General features: G+C 38.4%; 1 protein-coding gene across 2 annotated transcripts in view; it reads left to right on the top strand.

Annotated features, from left to right (window-relative positions):
• The window catches only part of epha5 (EPH receptor A5), a 63,503-nt gene that overhangs the window by 5,709 nt on the left and 39,879 nt on the right, over window positions 1-17,915 (top strand). For both annotated transcript variants that reach the window (XM_085279189.1, XM_085279190.1), the window contains exon 3: window positions 7,341-8,061. In XM_085279189.1, coding sequence (XP_085135315.1) covers window positions 7,341-8,061 — 721 coding nt within the window. The remainder of the gene's footprint in view (window positions 1-7,340; window positions 8,062-17,915) is intronic.

Genomic DNA, 17,915 nt, shown 5'->3' with positions numbered 1-17,915 from the left:
AGTGTGGAACATCTGGGGGTTTACAGTGCCGTGGCTTATTTAAACAGAAATGTTTTGTGCATCGATTTGATCCACATTAAAAATCTCCTACTGGCAAATCTTCTCTGAAAAGATGCAGCTATACACACCGTACCAATAGTGCTGACCATAGCATTTTCTTAGCTTTGAGTATTCAAATCACAGCCCACTCTGTGGCGGTATGTAGATGGGAAAGATAGTGCTGACAAAAGCAGCCGTATGTGCAATCATATTAATGAAGATTTCATTATGGCGTGCGGGTTTTTAACAGTACAGCTGCATAAATAACTACGTTTAGGGGAGATGGAGAGAGGAAATAAAGGACTTCATTAGACAATCCAAGGATCCCTTAACGATGTCTTAATTAGTTGTTATGTTTATATTCAGCTGCTTTTTAAGACGACTCATTTTGGGGGGTTGTCTAACAAAGACACACCAAACATGTCTTTATTTCCCAGTTGGCCATTATAACGTGTTCAGTGTTGGTACAACAGCACACTATTTGCAGTCTTGGACTTTTTTTCACACAAGCACACACTTTCACACTTCAAATTTTGGCTAAATAAGTACTTGAAAAGGCACGAAAGTTATTTATTTAATGATTTTTTTTAAGTCTCATGTTCCAGATGGCTTGATTTATTCCTGGTTTTCTCCTCTTCCCTTCATCCCCATCATTGCCTTTACTTCCATTCTTCCATGTCCCTGAACATGTGCAAGACTCCTCATCTCCAATTTCTTCTTATTCTTGTCCTCTACTTGCCTTTGACTCTTACTCTTCTCTTTGCTTCCTTTGGCATTGTTTTTTTTTAAAGTAAAGATTTGACAGTTTTTTAAACTTGAATTTAAACAAAAGGGATTAAAATAAGAGCTTTAAATGTGTCTTAAAATGTGATGGATGACCTTGAAAAACTTGGACAGATTTCAGAGAATGCAGTAACACCAAACACAGCATAATTACTGTAACAGATAAATGTCTTGAAGTAGGAGAGTGAAACACTCTAGTGATTTACATGGTAGCTTGAAATTGGATACTTGGAGTGGAAAATCATGAATACTGTGTTATAAAATCCTGTTTCTAAAAGCTGGTTTGTGTTTACGATGAGTTCCTTGAACTTTGTTGTTTAGAGTTGTTGTTTCTTCGCTTCTTTATCCACATCTTTTCTCTATACACAAGCTCAACATTAACCGAAGTTTAAAAAGACCTCTGGAAGTTGCTGTTTCTAATCTAATTTGGAAGTCTAAGTGGAAAAAAAATCACCAGGCCTCGCTGGCTGGTACCCAGAGTTATTTTTGTTTATTGAGACTTGGATCTTTATTCTGGCAATATGGAAAGAGAAGTAGGGAGAACTGGATATATAGAACGATAAAATGGGATTTTTCCAGATGAAGATATGCATGAGAAGCATGAGAAACCAGTATTTCTTTGATCTCGAGAACAGAATGCTTTCATCTTAAACTATTTTTGATAGAGGAGAAAGTTCCCGAAATAAGGACAATAGCAATTGGAAATTGGAAATCTAAAAGGTAAAATATAGTAGCTTTATTTTCACTGGGATGTAATCATAGGTAGAGAGCGGATGATAAGGCAATTATTGAACTTGTTGTGGTGTTGTGTGTTCATGTGAATGGGGGAAAGACCAAAACAGCTTTTTAAAACAGGCTGTAAACATGCTACTTTTTTCTGCTTATTTTACCCTAAGTTCTATTAGGATTGACTTGAGGCCAAGCCTCATCTGGCCAGTGAAGAAACTGCACTATTTGGTTTCATTTTTCAGCACCAGAGACTGACAATTGTTTGCACATGAAAAGACTGAGCAAGAAATGCTGTCGTAATTGAGGCTAAACATGGAGGAGTTTTGATTCATCAACATTTGAACTTTTTTTCAATGTTGATATCAACTGTATATCTCCCTATTGCCAGTGGAGGAGCATTTACTGATAGTTTGGATATGACTTTTATGTTTAATTAATTATGTTTAGATGTTTAGGGTCATATAATAAATTCTAGTTATGTGCTCTACATAAAAAAAGACCACCACGCACAGTGCTGTTCAAATATCTTGGGCCACCAATTCTTTATGTTTTGCTAGGAAAATGGGGAGCGTGTGCAGGGTTTTATTGAAATGTGCAAACATACATGCATTATATATAATGCAAAAGCAGAGTTTGTACAATTCTAATGAGCTGGAAAGTCAATATTTAGTATGACCACCTTTATTCTTCAATACAGCCTCAGGCAAGTTCCCTTGTAATTTCTTTAAGTAGTCTGCAAGAATAGTTCTTCTGGGTTCTTGAAGGACATTTTAAAAGTCCTCTCATGCTTTCCAGATAGTATTGATATTTCTTTGTTGATAATTCCACACAATTTTGACAAGATCTCCAACACCGCTGGCAGAAATGCAGCCTCAAACTATGACAGAGCTTCCACCATGTTAGACACTCACTGTTGTACCTCTCTTCTGACCTCGTTCTTACGTGTTGACTGTGATTTGAGTCATTTTTTTATAATTTGGATTCATCACTCCATCAGACCCATTTCTACGTAATTCAGCCCAGTTCCTTTGTAATTTAGCATTCTTCAACCATTTCTCCCTGTTTCCCTTCCTTAAGAATGGCTTCTCTACAGCCACCCCCGGGAAGGGCCTTGTTCCATATTTCTTAAGGACTTTCAAATACTGTTCATCTGCTGTTGTTTCCTCTAGTTCTTGTTTTACTGTTACTATTTTATGCCTGTCAGACTGTGTTATTGTTGACATTTTTCATAGCTTTAACTAAATAAATTAGAAATTTGTGTGTTTTTGCAACAGGGTTCTTGTAAGAAAGTGTCTAAAGGTAGAATTTAAAGTTAATTCTTTGCTAAATGATCTGTTATGTGTGGACAAAACACTGGTCTATTCCTCCAGATAGGGACCTTTTTTGCCTGAATGATTCATAGGTGAGATTTAAGTGGCTAAAAAAACCAACAACAAAAAAAAATCTCTGACAGTGGTTAAATACAAGAACTGGACTGAAAATGTGTGAAAAGGTATCCATTTTCCAAATAAAAACTTTCAGAAAGCCTGGAGAACAATTGCTCAAGACCACTTTAAAAAAATTACAAGAACCTCAGACTCCTTGGAAGCAAAATATAAAGGCAGGAGGGGTGGTTTCAGACTTTTGAATAGGACTGTAACTTTGGCACATAATAATTAGAGAAACTGGCCAAGATATTTGTGGTATCCTCGACATAATTAACTGCTATTTAAGTATATTTATTACACCCAAAATTACTGATACCTTTTATAATTGGCTTGTTATAGTGACAAAATACTTCATTTGTTTATGTGTTTTGCAGTCTTATGAAATTATAAACAGCTTCAGTACTTGGCACTCTGAAGTTCATGATTCAGAACTTTTCAGTTTCTAACAACACACTGTACAATTAATCTTTTACGTTTAACTGCTCACTGATTAGGTAATCAGAGAGTCATTCAACTCTACCATACAGTTTCATTTATGAGGTGAAATTTAAAAAAAGCAAAACCAGACTAAATTGATGTAATCACTGATTCCCTTGGCTGAACAGCCAGTTAGAGAGCTCTTTTTCATCAGCTGTATCCACTGATTCACTGTGCTCAATTGACCGAAGATAAAGACAGGCTAATGCCAAAAGTACCGAACAGACTTCAAGAACTGTGGCTGAGCACAGATGCTAAATGATATCCCAATGACAGCTTACAGCAGGCTTGTTTTGTGCAGCAGATTATATACTATTTAGCTGATTTTCTTTCCAGTTACAGTAGAAAGATGAAAGGAAGACAAGGTGAGTTAGAAAGAAAAGAAAGCGGACAAGTTGAAGTGAATGGGGAAGCCAAATAAGTGTTGCAGTGTTGCAAGAAAGACAAAGTAGTTTGAAAAAATTAGAGAGGTTAACTGAAATCAGGGAAATATTGGAAGATGAGAAGTCAGAGGAGGAAGAAGGCAACCTGCATTCACTTTGTTAGACTTTAAGATTGTATAATTAAAGTAAGAATAAAGGACACAAAGGGAAAACGATGATAGACATGGGTGAAAAAAAATAAATCAGGGGAATGAGAGAGGAGGCCATAGATGGAAAGAGGTGTGTGTGTGTGTGTGTGTGTGTGTGTGTGTGTGTGTGTGTGTGTGTGTGTGTGTGTGTGTGTGTGGGGAGTAGTGGCACTGGTAGTGTTAAGAAGAAAAAGGGCCAGTTCTATTACAGTGTCATGATGGTCAGCAGTAATGGGTGATAATAATAAGTTGGTTACAGCGTTGTAGACTTGCAGCCGGAAAGGCACTCAGCACAACCACAGGGGGTCTTCAGACTAGATGTGACACACAAAAATACACATATAACAGTCCAAAAAACCCCAAAACTAAACACACACACTAATGAGGAGCTAGAAGGATGCCTATAGGGGAGTTGTTTTTTTTTTAGTTTGGAGCAAAGTGGAGATGAAATGACACACAAATGAAAGAGATCTTAATCTCTTTAGACTGAGTGTTGGGACCATTTGCACTCCTACAGGAATAGCAGCTTTTCCAAATTGGCAAAAAAATTCCAAGTCATGCAGATAGTTGTGCTTTAGTGTGACAAAGTAATGACATATATGTGCTTCTCAAAACCCTGCTGCTTGACAAAATATATTGTTGTTAGCTTACCATTAGCTTTGTGAAAATAGATTGAAAACCAATGTAACATAAAGTTGTCCTGATTGATGTAATTGGTCACAGTTGTTTCTGAGGTACTAGGATATTGTCTAAGTCTTCTGAAAAACATGACCTGGTAAATCCACTAGTTTACTGTCGGTGGGGATAGAAAATCATTCCCCTTTCACATCATGAAGAGGCAGTCTGCACACAAAGTTAGGTCTATGCACTGAATCGAGAGGTTATTTCTGGAGTGATTGAGAAGGAAGAAAGTAAAGTTGAAATAGATCTAGCATTAGGTGAGTTTATTGTGTGATTAACTTTTAGACTGACTGTTTCAATACATTCCCTCACATTATGAATGTGGTTCTGCAACTGCAACCTTACTGCTGTGCTGTTCTGTGCACAGATCAAAGTGTGTTCCTCCAGTAGGTGCAACTAAAAAGTCTTAGAGCAGTCTGTTTCTACATCAGCGGCATTTTTTGGAAAGCCAAAGGATGAACCTTGGTAACATTTTGTTACTCATTTTAGTGGCTGTTTGCTTGTAAATGGGTTATGCTAAATAATTGTTTGATTATTCACTTTAAAGTGTTAGCTCAAGTATCATATCCTATTTACATTAGTAATTAAACTCTATAAATACAGTTGAGCTACAAAGTGGGAGGACTCCCAATTGCAACAATGGCAACACCACTTCCAAGCACACATGCCGAACCAATTTGTTCAAGGCAGAGTGAGAGGAGGTCGTCTGTTCAACTCCCCGCTGGGATACCAATAATGACGCTGTGTGGCTCTGTGTGTGTGTGTATGTGTTAAGCTGTGTAAATCTCAGAGCAGGCTTGTGGATCTGTGCGATCTAACAAGTAAGAGGCTTAATGTCTGTACTGGGACTGACTGGGCTGAGGTCTGGTGGAGATGGGGACTGGCACACAATTAAAAACAGATATCTTTGAATAGTTTGCACTCCATATATGTGAAGACGCTCATTAGCATAATACACTCAAACCACCAATCAAGACCTAGGTCTAAGCCGAACTCAGGAACAAAGTTTAAATCCTCAAACAGCGTTTTAGTAAATCGCATAAGATGATTCGCTTTCCAACAATTTCAGGAAGACTAAAAGTGAAATTGCTTGTTACAAAGATAAAGGTGCAAGACTATTAACACACTGCGTGTGCACACAATATCTATAAATACTTAAATGTCTGCATCCATTATCAAATGATTCTGAAACTGAATAATTACAATCAGAAAACAAAAGAGACAAAACAAAAGAGACACACTTAATCAGGGAAAGTGTAAAAAAAAAAAAGACAGCTGGAGAACGAGACAGGGAGAAGAGAGCGAAAAGATAAAGACAGAGGGTTGTATACAATGGATCAGCAAGGATTGATTAATATGGGCTATTAAGCCATAACACCAGATCATAGTCTGGTCCCTCTGGCCATATTACAGTGACATGATGAAGCGCCTATATTAGTCATGAGAGAGGGCTAGTGATGCAGATAATAGCCATCTCCCACGAGACCTGCAGAGGGAATTAATGCTGCTGTCTGACACACGCACACATGCATGGATGCATATGCTCACACACACTTGAATGCTGACAAGGTAATTTGCATATATGCACATGCAGAAATGGATTCACACAGACACACACATTCTCCTTTAGAGATATGGTGCTACAGATGAACACACAGGTGCAGGTTAAATCCTCTTTTTTTTTTTTTTTGCTGACAAGAACGCCACCCCTCACTCATGGTAAATGCATATGTACCCTTTAACACGATCTCATTCCTTTCTCTCTATTGCAGTAGGAGGAAATGAGGTGGAAGTGATGAGGATTATTTTGCTATCTATACCTTGACACACACACACACTAACATGCATGCACACACACACAAACACACCGTTAAAATTTCCACACCAGCGTTAATCCTTTCAGAAAAGCATTTCTGTTGCTCATTCTTAAAGTATTACCACGGTGTCAGATTCTCTGTATGAGTATAATTTCACATTTTTAAACAATACAGGCAACATACTAGAATTTACTGTTTACTTCATTGTTATATGTAGAATTATAAGCATGCTTAATTAGACAAGTTTGTCCTAGTAGACTGAAAATGTTATGATGTAATACTGTAAGTGTGTTACTAAGGATGACTTATGGTTTTGAAAAAAAAAATGTGTTTTATACTTTATACATTTTGGTAATATTGTACTGTGTGTTACACTCTTACATTTTTAGAATAAGATGGTACATTATTAATATTAATATTAAGTTTAAGACTAAACTGTAGTTGGGCTGACTGTTGGTAACTGTTAATGGATTAATTTAAAAAATCAGAATGCTAAAAACTACCGATATAAATTTGAGTTTTAAAATACGATTATCCCCACACACCTATTAAATTGATGTTGTGACTCTTTGGAGGTTCAAGCAGTGACCATAGTAAAGTAATATTCACACATTGATGCATTAGCTACTAAATATTCTTGTATATAACAAATTTAAAGCCATTTCATCAAAACATTTTTCTGTACTTTAAGCATGTTGTAAAATTGACTTTAGTGATGTTTTGAATGCAGGATGTGCATGGGAATATTAAGCATTTAATCATTTGAAAGGAACAAGGTCTTTCCACTAATATTTTGGGGTTTTTTTTCTTTTTCAGTGGGAGGAGATTGGGGAAGTAGACGAGAACTATGCTCCCATCCACACCTACCAAGTATGCCGTGTGATGGAGCAAAACCAGAACAACTGGCTCCACACCAACTGGATCCTGACTGAGGGTGCCCAGCGGGTATTTATTGAGCTCAAGTTCACCCTGAGAGACTGCAACAGCCTGCCAGGGGGTGTCGGGACCTGCAAGGAGACTTTTAATATGTATTACTATGAAACAGATGGGGACGAAGAAGAGATGGAGGAAGGAGAGATGAGAGATGGTACCAGGATGACAGAAGAGGAAGACAGGGCAATGAAGGAGAGCAGGTACATCAAAATTGATACCATAGCAGCTGATGAGAGCTTCACTGAGCTGGACCTTGGGGATCGTGTGATGAAGCTTAACACTGAAGTCCGCGATTTAGGTCCTCTGACCCGGAAAGGCTTCTACTTGGCATTTCAGGATTTAGGGGCCTGCATTGCTTTAGTCTCAGTGAGGGTTTTCTACAAACGCTGCCCATTCTTGGTGAAGAGCTTGGCTGAGTTCCCTGACACAATCCCAGGCTCAGAAGCCTCACAGCTGGTAGAGGTAGTGGGCCGCTGTGTCAATAACTCCCTGCCTTTATACGAGCCTCCCAGGATGCATTGCAGCACAGAGGGAGAGTGGCTGGTGCCCATTGGGAAGTGTGTTTGCCAGCCGGGATTTGAGGAAATCAACGGATCTTGTCAAGGTGAGAGGGTAAAGTTTGTTGTGAAATTGAGCTAATAAGATCATTTTGAATAAATCAGCAGCTTTTAAGATGATTAATTGAAGTTAAAGATCCAGTTTCTTAATCTGTCTAGTCATCACATTATTTTGTTACCTTTTTAGGGCTGTGGGTGCACATACATGTTTGTTTGTTTTGGTTGCTGTCTTCATCCTGTGTGTATTTTCATATCCATGCACATGTTTATTTTTAGTATAGTGTGCTTGAGTGTGTGCATGGATCTGTTTATTCTTTTAGCAAGAGTGCTTCTTACGCTGTTGCTGCGTGAGTCTGTGAGTGTTTCTTTCTAGCTTAGTGGAGGGTATTCCCCTGTGGCCTGCAGCACTTTGCTGCTCTCATACTGTTCTGCTCCAGCTCGTGCCCAAACATTCCCACCACTGACCTTAACTGCTATTTCCATGGGTACCTAGGGTCTATGTATTTTTCTCTCCTTTCAACCTCTTCAGTCTTCCCCTACGCTGCCTTTAAATTACTCAATTATTTGCACGCTAAACTCCACTTATGCAACTGAGAGTAGCTTTGAACGGCATGGTGGACTTTAAGAAGAAGAAATTTCAGAGAACATTCGTTACAATGGCACGACGCTGTGTGATACAGTAAAGTGAAATGTGTGATTTGGTCACTCTTTGTGCTTTTTATTTTCACACAGTCTTCTCCCAAGTAAGTACCAGTCTCTAGTGATTAAATACATGATTTGTTTGTGAGCTACTGATGTGGAAGTTTTATTCTTTAGCTTTTCTGATTTAGATATGTGCATGTGGAAACTGGATTGAATGTTAAAGGAGGGTGATTGGCAGATGACAATATGTGAAAGAGGTCTAATAGTAGGGTTTTTTTTCTTTCAGAACCAAAAGAGAACTAAGCTTTGATTAGTTCTCAATAATCAAATGGTAAAAAAGTGAACCATCTCTCCAGTAGCTCTACAGTAGCTTCACTTTGTCAGATATGAAATATCTGTGGGGAGATCATTAGGAAATAGCTGTCAGTAGACCACTGGCCTGCCTGAAGTCATTCTCCCACAGACTGTACAGACAGCCAGACTACTGTTACGGTTACAGGCTGAGAAGGCAAAAAAAAAAAAAAAGTTCCAGAACAGCATTTTTGTGATCATGAATATTAAGAACCAATTACTGTCTCAGTATTATTAAAATAAAAGGATCATCTTTGAAGCTATACTGCTGTGTACTACTGCATGAATACTGACTGGAATGCACATGCAAAAGATAAAAGAATGGCTCTACAGTACTGTGATTACCACTCATTAGCTTGCCACCTAATTATACACAGCTAATTATGCTTTACAGACTTCTGCCATTTGATAACTTTTGATTTGACCACTTGTGTCAGCTGAAGCCTGGAGAATATTCAAAATTACTGTACACTGTAAGTACAGCAGTTTCGCTGAAAAATGACGCAGACTTTTTGTGACTTCTTGTGCCTCGTTAACATATTTTACATGTTTTGATGCTTGACTCAAGGACTTAAATTTTTTAACACCTACTTGCACATTTACTTCTGTTTTCGTTGTTGGTCACGCTAACGCTTTTAGTTTATTAAACAGACTGCAGCTGTGTTTTTGCATGCTAACAATGCTGCTGTTGGCATTCAAGTCGGTTCTAAAAACTTGATGGATTGTTAAATAATGATGTGAAGACTTGACTCAGGATCTGCTGAGTGGTGTAGTCTTGATTCCTTAGTACCGTCTATAGGCAAATATTAGCATGCTAACATGCTAAACTAAGAAAGAAACATTATAAGCCTTGGGCTAAACGGGCCCTCACCAAACATGAGCTTGTACTTTTTTTGTCTTGTGAGGTCTCTGGTACGAGGCCTGGCTACAAAGGGTTTGTCATCAAAGTACTTTGCTGCACCTTATGCTGGAGGGAAGCTCCCAAACTTCTGTAGCCTTGTGCACTTTCTCTACATGCTATGCATATTCACATTCATCATTCTGCAAGTAAAACAAAATGCAAAACAAAGGAAAACTTTTTTGATGACTTTTTTAAAGTAACAGGACAGTGACATCATTACAGAGTATTAAAATACAAAAAAAAAAAGAAAGAAAGAAAGAAATCTATGAATTCCAAAAGGTTTCCACCCAAAATGGCTTGGCAAGCATATAACTGCAAAGGGATTTGCAAATGCATGAAGCTTGCCTGGACAGCACAAAAGATTAAAACGGTACTTCGGTGGTGTAGACTGAGCTATAAAGAGAACAGTCAAAAAGCAGCACTCCCTTTGTGCACTTTTGTAAAGGGTTGTGAGGTGTTATTTTGATGTCACTGTAATAAAATCTGACCCTGCCTTGTCTTGCAGCTAACTGCCTCCACGGGCTCTTTCTTTCTGCCTTCTTGTGCCAGAACAAAGTTACAGGGTTTACCTGGTTTTCATGGTGTCTTTCCAAGCTCCAAGGAGTGTTCTGAATTCTTAGGAGATGAAGTTGTGTGATATGCAAATTTTTGCCATTAGTTAAACCTTCTGGAATAAAAACAAATCTCGGGAGCTCGCAGTAATATCATTTATCTCTTTTTTTTCGCAAATTGTAGTCCATATTTACAGCAAGCTGAAGTGAAGTGAGTAGAAAAGATTCCTCACTATTAATTAGGCTACAGGGGGATGTTTTTCGTCTTTACAGTTTTGTATACAGATGAAACTGTTAGAGTGACACGTACCCTTTGAAAATGTCTACAGAGAGAAACATGGCAGGGTTTCCTCAGTAGCAGGTTTGTAACCATATGTGTTCTCTGCCTTAGTAAACACTTTTTCATGTGTATTTCAGTCAGTCACATTGGAGTGTAAAGTGTTGATTTCTGTTTTTCAGACACTGAAAGAATTCCTGGACTCCATACTGCTAGAAGTCATATTTGGTGTCTTTTTATGGACAGCACAGGAGTAGTTTCTAGCTAAGAAATGGTTGTCGTACAGATCTGTTGAGCTGGATTTTTAGAACCTTAATTTTAATTGTATGCTCTTTCAGTGGATATGTGCTATTAAAAACGAATAGCACTTTTTAAAGAGAGATGCCTCATTGGTAAAAACTACATTTTATGTGTAGACAGTGAATCAATGGATTGAAGGTCAGAGGACACTACAGTGAGTGAGAAGATGTGTAAACCCTGGCTGTATTGGCAGTGTGTGTGCTGCTTAGTAGAGCATGATTTAATGTTGCCTTTGTGAATGTAGGACAAAACTCATTATGGACAGCTCTTCATCCTCCTTTTTGTCTTTATCTTTCTCACCTCTCTTGCTCTATCTCATTCACACGTCCATTTTTTTCTCACTCCTTTGGTGTGTGTCTTTCTCTGTACCTTGGTTTGTCCATTACCCAGTCATTTTGCTCTTGCATTTCTTAAACCCTTCATATGTCTGCTTCTTTTTCTTCTTTGACTGCCTATCATTCATTGTTTCTCCATCCTACTTTTTTCTTTTTCAGGTTCTGCTATCCAGTGCATTTGCACTCTCCTGCTCTTGCAGCTGTCTTTGACTCTTCCCTCACTTTTTTCCTCAGTTTAAAAGATCTGCCTCTTTCACTATCAACACATCACACAACTGTCTTTACTCTGCATCTGGGAGATACATACACACGGCACCCACACATATACTTTTCTCTCAAAAGTTCATCTCTATTTGTGGAAATAACTCAGTCACCAAACAATTGTAGCATGTAAAGGAGAATCTGAGCTCTTAGGGATTTATGAAAATGGTGCATCATCCCTGTGGAGCAGCAACTGTGTGGCCATGCACTGCTGGATTTGTTGCAGTTTATTTATTGTTCCATTCTGCTACTGTCCAACTTTGTGCTACGTTTGACAGCACACTTAATATCATTAAATTATGCATCATCGTGCATCATAAAATCCAGTTTTTTTGTTTTGCTTCTGCACAAAAAAATGAAAAATACATATAAATACATATATATATATGTATACACTCTATAAATAAATGTCTTGTAAAAGAACAAATTTTGTCAGATACTCATACATATGGTATATCATAATAAATATGAATGTACATTCAGCCTTTTTGCTGCTATCCTGCAGCTTTGTAAGCCTAATAGGACTGAAGGGAGGAGGACAGCACATCCATGGGTAGATGGTTTGATGGATAGACAGAGTGATGAGAAGAGTACAGAGAGAAGTGAAGGCAAAACAAGGGGACACAAGATAAATTGGAGATTTCTCACCACAGGGTGTGAGGGCATGGAGACAAAGAGATGGATGAGTGTTGTTCCAGGGGTGATGGGGATAGAGAATGGATAACTGTGGATAGAAATGGCAGATGGATGAAGAGAGAGAAAAGAAGGAAGAGGGTGTAGACTGACTTAGTCTTTGAAATGAGGCCTGTTTGATTGAATACTAGAGAGAATAGAAAGAAACACTGGAAGAATGCTTGAATTAAGGGTTAACTAAATAAGAGCTAAATAGAAAGGCAAATATATTAGCTTTGTCAGGACATGTCACACAAATCGGGTTAGTAAAATTAACATTTTCCTTTTTTACATCAACTCAGCCCTCAGATGGGTTAAGAATAAACCCAATTTATATTTAAATTATTTAGTCTACAAAATGTCAGAAAACAAAAATTACAAAAAAGTTACACAACCTTAGAGTCTGCGGTCTTGTTTACAAAAGATACTATTTTATATGAGAGTAACCATACAAAAAAGAGGAGGCATTAAATTCTCACATTTGAGCCGGTTGGCTATTGGAATATACAATGTAGCAAAATATTTTTGACGTGCATTAACAATGTTTAACATTGAAAACGTTACATAAACAAATGTTTAAATTGGTGCATTAATGGCCTTGTCTTGCTGCATTACCATATTGAAATGGCAATGGAAACTGAATTTATTTTTCAGAACAAGTCCCAAGAAAGTTTGACATCATCAGAACAGTTTGAGAAGCCTCCATGCTAAACCACTATCAGAGCAAAGGCCTGCAGAGGCTAATTGGACGGCCTCAACCTAAATATGTAGATATGTTGGCATAACTTATTGATCTGTCAGTCTTATATAAGATTTGTTTATTTGTTTATTTATAAGGAACCCCATTAGCTTCCACAACAGTGGTTGCTAGTCTTCCTGGGGCCCAAGCCATCAAATATCTCCAAATAAAATGTTACAACAATTAGATCTACAGTAAAGTTTTACAATACTGAAATGTAAACATGTGAATATTAAAAATTATATAAAAGCAGAAAACCAAAACAAAACACTCAAACAAAATACACAATTTCCATTACAAGTGATATTACCCTCTACAATTTTTACAAATACACTAAAAACTGCCTAAATAGGCTTTTAGGTGATTTTTAAAATTATGAATTGAAGCCAATTCTCTTATTGCCTCAGGCAACTTATTCCACTGAAACGATGCTCTGAATATAACAGAGTTTTTCAAAAAGTTACTTTTAACACGAGGAATTACTAAATTGTGGTTGGTTGAGAATCGTGTGGCATGATTATGAATTTCATCTGGATACTGCAACTGAGCACAAAAAAAGGGTGGTGTGTTTAACAGTATTGTTTTCTTTAAAAATACAAGTAAGCCATAGTATAATTTAGCTTGTACAGAAAGCCAAGAAAGATGATCAAAAGTCCAGTCACCAATATGGTGGACACATACTTGAAAACACAATCATGATTGAATTGTTGATGAGAGATGTTGAAATGGTGGAATAAGGCCTGAAATATATTTGAATAAATTGTTTTTGGAGTGAAATTCATATAGGAAGAAATTCATCTACAGCTGCAATGATTAGAGATTGACTGGAATGTTGGCTGCATTGAAAGTAAATAATGGAATAATGGTATATGTGAGAGTAAAATGATGAAGTGGAATGATGCAATAAATATTGAAAGAAGCGTGCAGTGATAGAATAAGGGCTAGATTCAATGTGGAGAAAAGGGAATTCAGGATGACCAGGATGTTGGATGTTGAAAAAAAAAGAGCTAAATGCTTTGGATTCAGAATGAGGGGAAAAAGGTGGACTGAAGCAGGATTGAGCCTTTGTGATGTTTGGATTTGGGCTACACTGATTTCACATGACAAAAGAAGAAAGACTTAGAGGTACAATACGGGCAGCAATGTTGGGGGAGAGAGAAAGGGATGTCGGGGGAGGGGATGAGGAGAAAGACAGCAGATACGGGATGCAAATTAAAACAAGTGTGACTACTGGTATCCTTAATTAACAGAATTACTTGTAATAAAGAAAAAAAACCTGGTTGTGACTGGAAGGATATTGCATCTTCAGGATACATCTCAACATTTTTTAATATTTTGTTTGGAGATAGTTGTCTAAGTGTCAGGGGTAGAGTTGGATTTCCCTTGACGATTCTTTGTTTCAGTGCCATGGCTCCCCTGATGTTCCTCTGTGTTTGCCTGCCTGTCAGACGTCACTGCAGCATATGTCAAACTTGATCTGGCCACAGTCGTGATGCTGCCATCAAAAACAGTCTCACTGGCGTAGTAATGTGAAGAAGCTTTCTGCCTTCTCCCTCTAGGGATTTATGGGGATAGTGAACAAGCAGCTCACACTTACAGTGTGAGGCTTGTGGTTGATGCTGTGGTGACAAGGGTATTACAGTCTCTTGCATAACACAGAGATACACACATGATCATGAAGCATCTGTCATTTTAGTAGAATTACCATCATGTGCCGATAAGGATCTGAGTGTGACATGAGTGTTTTATTTTTTTCTGTGTATTTTCAAAATTGTTCAGTACATTACATTTTTTCCACTATATACAGGGAGTGCAGAATTATTAGGCAAGTTGTATTTTTGAGGAATAATTTTATTATTGAACAACAACCATGTTCTCAATGAACCCAAAAAACTCATTAATATCAAAGCTGAATGTTTTTGGAAGTAGTTTTTAGTTTGTTTTTAGTTTTAGCTATTTTAGGGGGATATCTGTGTGTGCAGGTGACTATTACTGTGCATAATTATTAGGCAACTTAACAAAAAACAAATATATACCCATTTCAATTATTTATTTTTACCAGTGAAACCAATATAACATCTCCACATTCACAAATATACATTTCTGACATTCAAAAACAAAACAAAAACAAATCAGCGACCAATATAGCCACCTTTCTTTGCAAGGACACTCAAAAGCCTGCCATCCATGGATTCTGTCAGTGTTTTGATCTGTTCACCATCAACATTGCGTGCAGCAGCAACCACAGCCTCCCAGACACTGTTCAGAGAGGTGTACTGTTTTCCCTCCTTGTAAATCTCACATTTGATGATGGACCACAGGTTCTCAATGGGGTTCAGATCAGGTGAACAAGGTGGCCATGTCATTAGTTTTTCTTCTTTTATACCCTTTCTTGCCAGCCACGCTGTGGAGTACTTGGACGCGTGTGATGGAGCATTGTCCTGCATGAAAATCATGTTTTTCTTGAAGGATGCAGACTTCTTCCTGTACCACTGCTTGAAGAAGGTGTCTTCCAGAAACTGGCAGTAAGACTGGGAGTTGAGCTTGACTCCATCCTCAACCCGAAAAAGCCCCACAAGCTCATCTTTGATGATACCAGCCCAAACCAGTACTCCATCTCCACCTTGCTGGCGTCTGAGTCGGACTGGAGCTCTCTGCCCTTTACCAATCCAGCCACGGGCCCATCCATCTGGCCCATCAAGACTCACTCTCATTTCATCAGTCCATAAAACCTTAGAAAAATCAGTCTTGAGATATTTCTTGGCCCAGTCTTGACGTTTCAGCTTGTGTGTCTTGTTCAGTGGTGGTCGTCTTTCAGCCTTTCTTACCTTGGCCATGTCTCTGAGTATTGCACACCTTGTGCTTTTGGGCACTCCAGTGATGTTGCAGCTCTGAAATATGGCCAAACTGGTGGCAAGTGGCATCTTGGCAGCTGCACGCTTGACTTTTCTCAGTTCATGGGCAGTTATTTTGCGCCTTGGTTTTTCCACACGCTTCTTGTTGACTATTTTGAATGAAACGCTTGATTGTTCGATGATCACGCTTCAGAAGCTTTGCAATTTTGAGACTGCTGCATCCCTCTGCAAGATATCTCACTATTTTTGACTTTTCTGAGCCTGTCAAGTCCTTCTTTTGACCCATTTTGCCAAAGGAAAGGAAGTTGCCTAATAATTATGCACACCTGATATAGGGTGTTGATGTCATTAGACCACACCCCTTCTCATTACAGAGATGCACATCACCTAATATGCTTAATTGGTAGTAGGCTTTCAAGCCTATACAGCTTGGAGTAAGACAACATGCATGAAGAGGATGATGTGGACAAAATACTCATTTGCCTAATAATTCTGCGCTCCCTGTAATGCATAGACCTACATCCTAAAAGGAGAGGAGAACATTTTCTTTCATCTCCCATGCCATTTCAAGTAGTACTTTTTTTCTCTTAATGGTAAGATTATAAGAAAAAAAAACTACAGGGGAAGAGGGAATGCTACTAGCAACACATTGCTTGTACTAAGTTGGTCCCGCTATTGCATCAAAACTACCTTAATTTTTCATAACAGAAATTCAAGCAAATGCTTGAAATATCCTTCAGAGATTTTGGTCTATATTGGCATGATAGCATCATGCAGCTGATGCATATTTATTGGTGCACATCAATTATATGAATCACTGCTGTATCCTTAATTAAGATCTGGTGACCGTGGAGGTCATTTCACTATAGTGAACTCATTTTCAAGTTCAAGACAGTTTGAGATTATTTGAGGTTTGTGACACGGCACGTTATTCTTCTGGAAACCGCCATCAGAAGATGAGTACACTGGTAATAACCAGATGGACGTGGTCATCAACAATACTCGTTTAGGCTGTACTCAGTTGGTACTAACAGGTCCAAAGTTTAACCAGGAAAGATCCTGCACATCATTACACCATCCACCACCACCAGCTAGAACCCTTTATACATTGATGGTAGGATTGGCCTTACTTAGGTGCTTTCATGTTGTTTACACCAGATTCTGATGACAGACAACATTTTTCTTAACTTCTGTTGTCCATTTTTGATAACTAGATCAGAATTCACTGGACCCAAAACATCCAGTAGTTCAAGTAAGATACTTTCCAGCCTGTATCTATGTCTTTTTAATTCATGTCATATGAGTTTAGAGTATTCAGATTCCCATACAGAAATGTTCTGCCATCCCTCATCACAGTCAAAGATAAAGAGTGCAAATATCAAGTGGCAGGAAACCATCATCCCCTAAACTATGAATTGACTAGATTCATCAAGGAAAGAGCCACCATTATTCCTTTTAGATCCTGCTCAACTGGAATCTGCTAATGGCTTCTTTCATTGAACTCTTTCCTCCTGCATCATGCTCTCTCTCCAGCTTTCTCCCCACCCCCTTCCCCCCATCATCTCCACGTGGTGATGCTGTCATGACAACTAAAGTGCTTCCTGAGTGCTTGTTGGGTAAACTGACTTTCCCAGAAGAGCTTCCTCTCTTTTACCCTTGCCCCTGTTAACAAGCATACACACCCACATGGTTTTATCTATACTTGTGAAGACCTTAATTGACTCATTGTCATTACCATACCTCTGACCCGAGCCATAACCAGCATAGCAAGTTGCATAATCCCATTTGTTACACTAACAGACAAATGCATCATCCTCACTCAGACAATACCCCTAAAAGAAAATCTCTTTGAAGAAAATGGGCCAGCCATTTGTCCTCACAAAGATGGAAGAGCAAACGCTCATGCACCCACACAGACACGCAGAAACACACGCACGCATTCCTGCAGTTGCTGAAATATTCATAAAATGCTTCATTCAGCAGCAAGGTTCTTTCCATGAAAGCCTGGCCATCTCCA

Source organism: Mchenga conophoros, linkage group LG7 (genome assembly GCF_057382185.1).
Source record: "Mchenga conophoros isolate Kocher_MC1m ecotype Shallow Benthic linkage group LG7, M_conophoros_male_GT1.1, whole genome shotgun sequence".
Lineage (NCBI taxonomy): Eukaryota > Metazoa > Chordata > Actinopteri > Cichliformes > Cichlidae > Mchenga > Mchenga conophoros.
The sequence above is the reverse complement of the archived record's forward strand: the minus strand, read 5'-3'. Positions and strand labels throughout refer to the sequence as shown.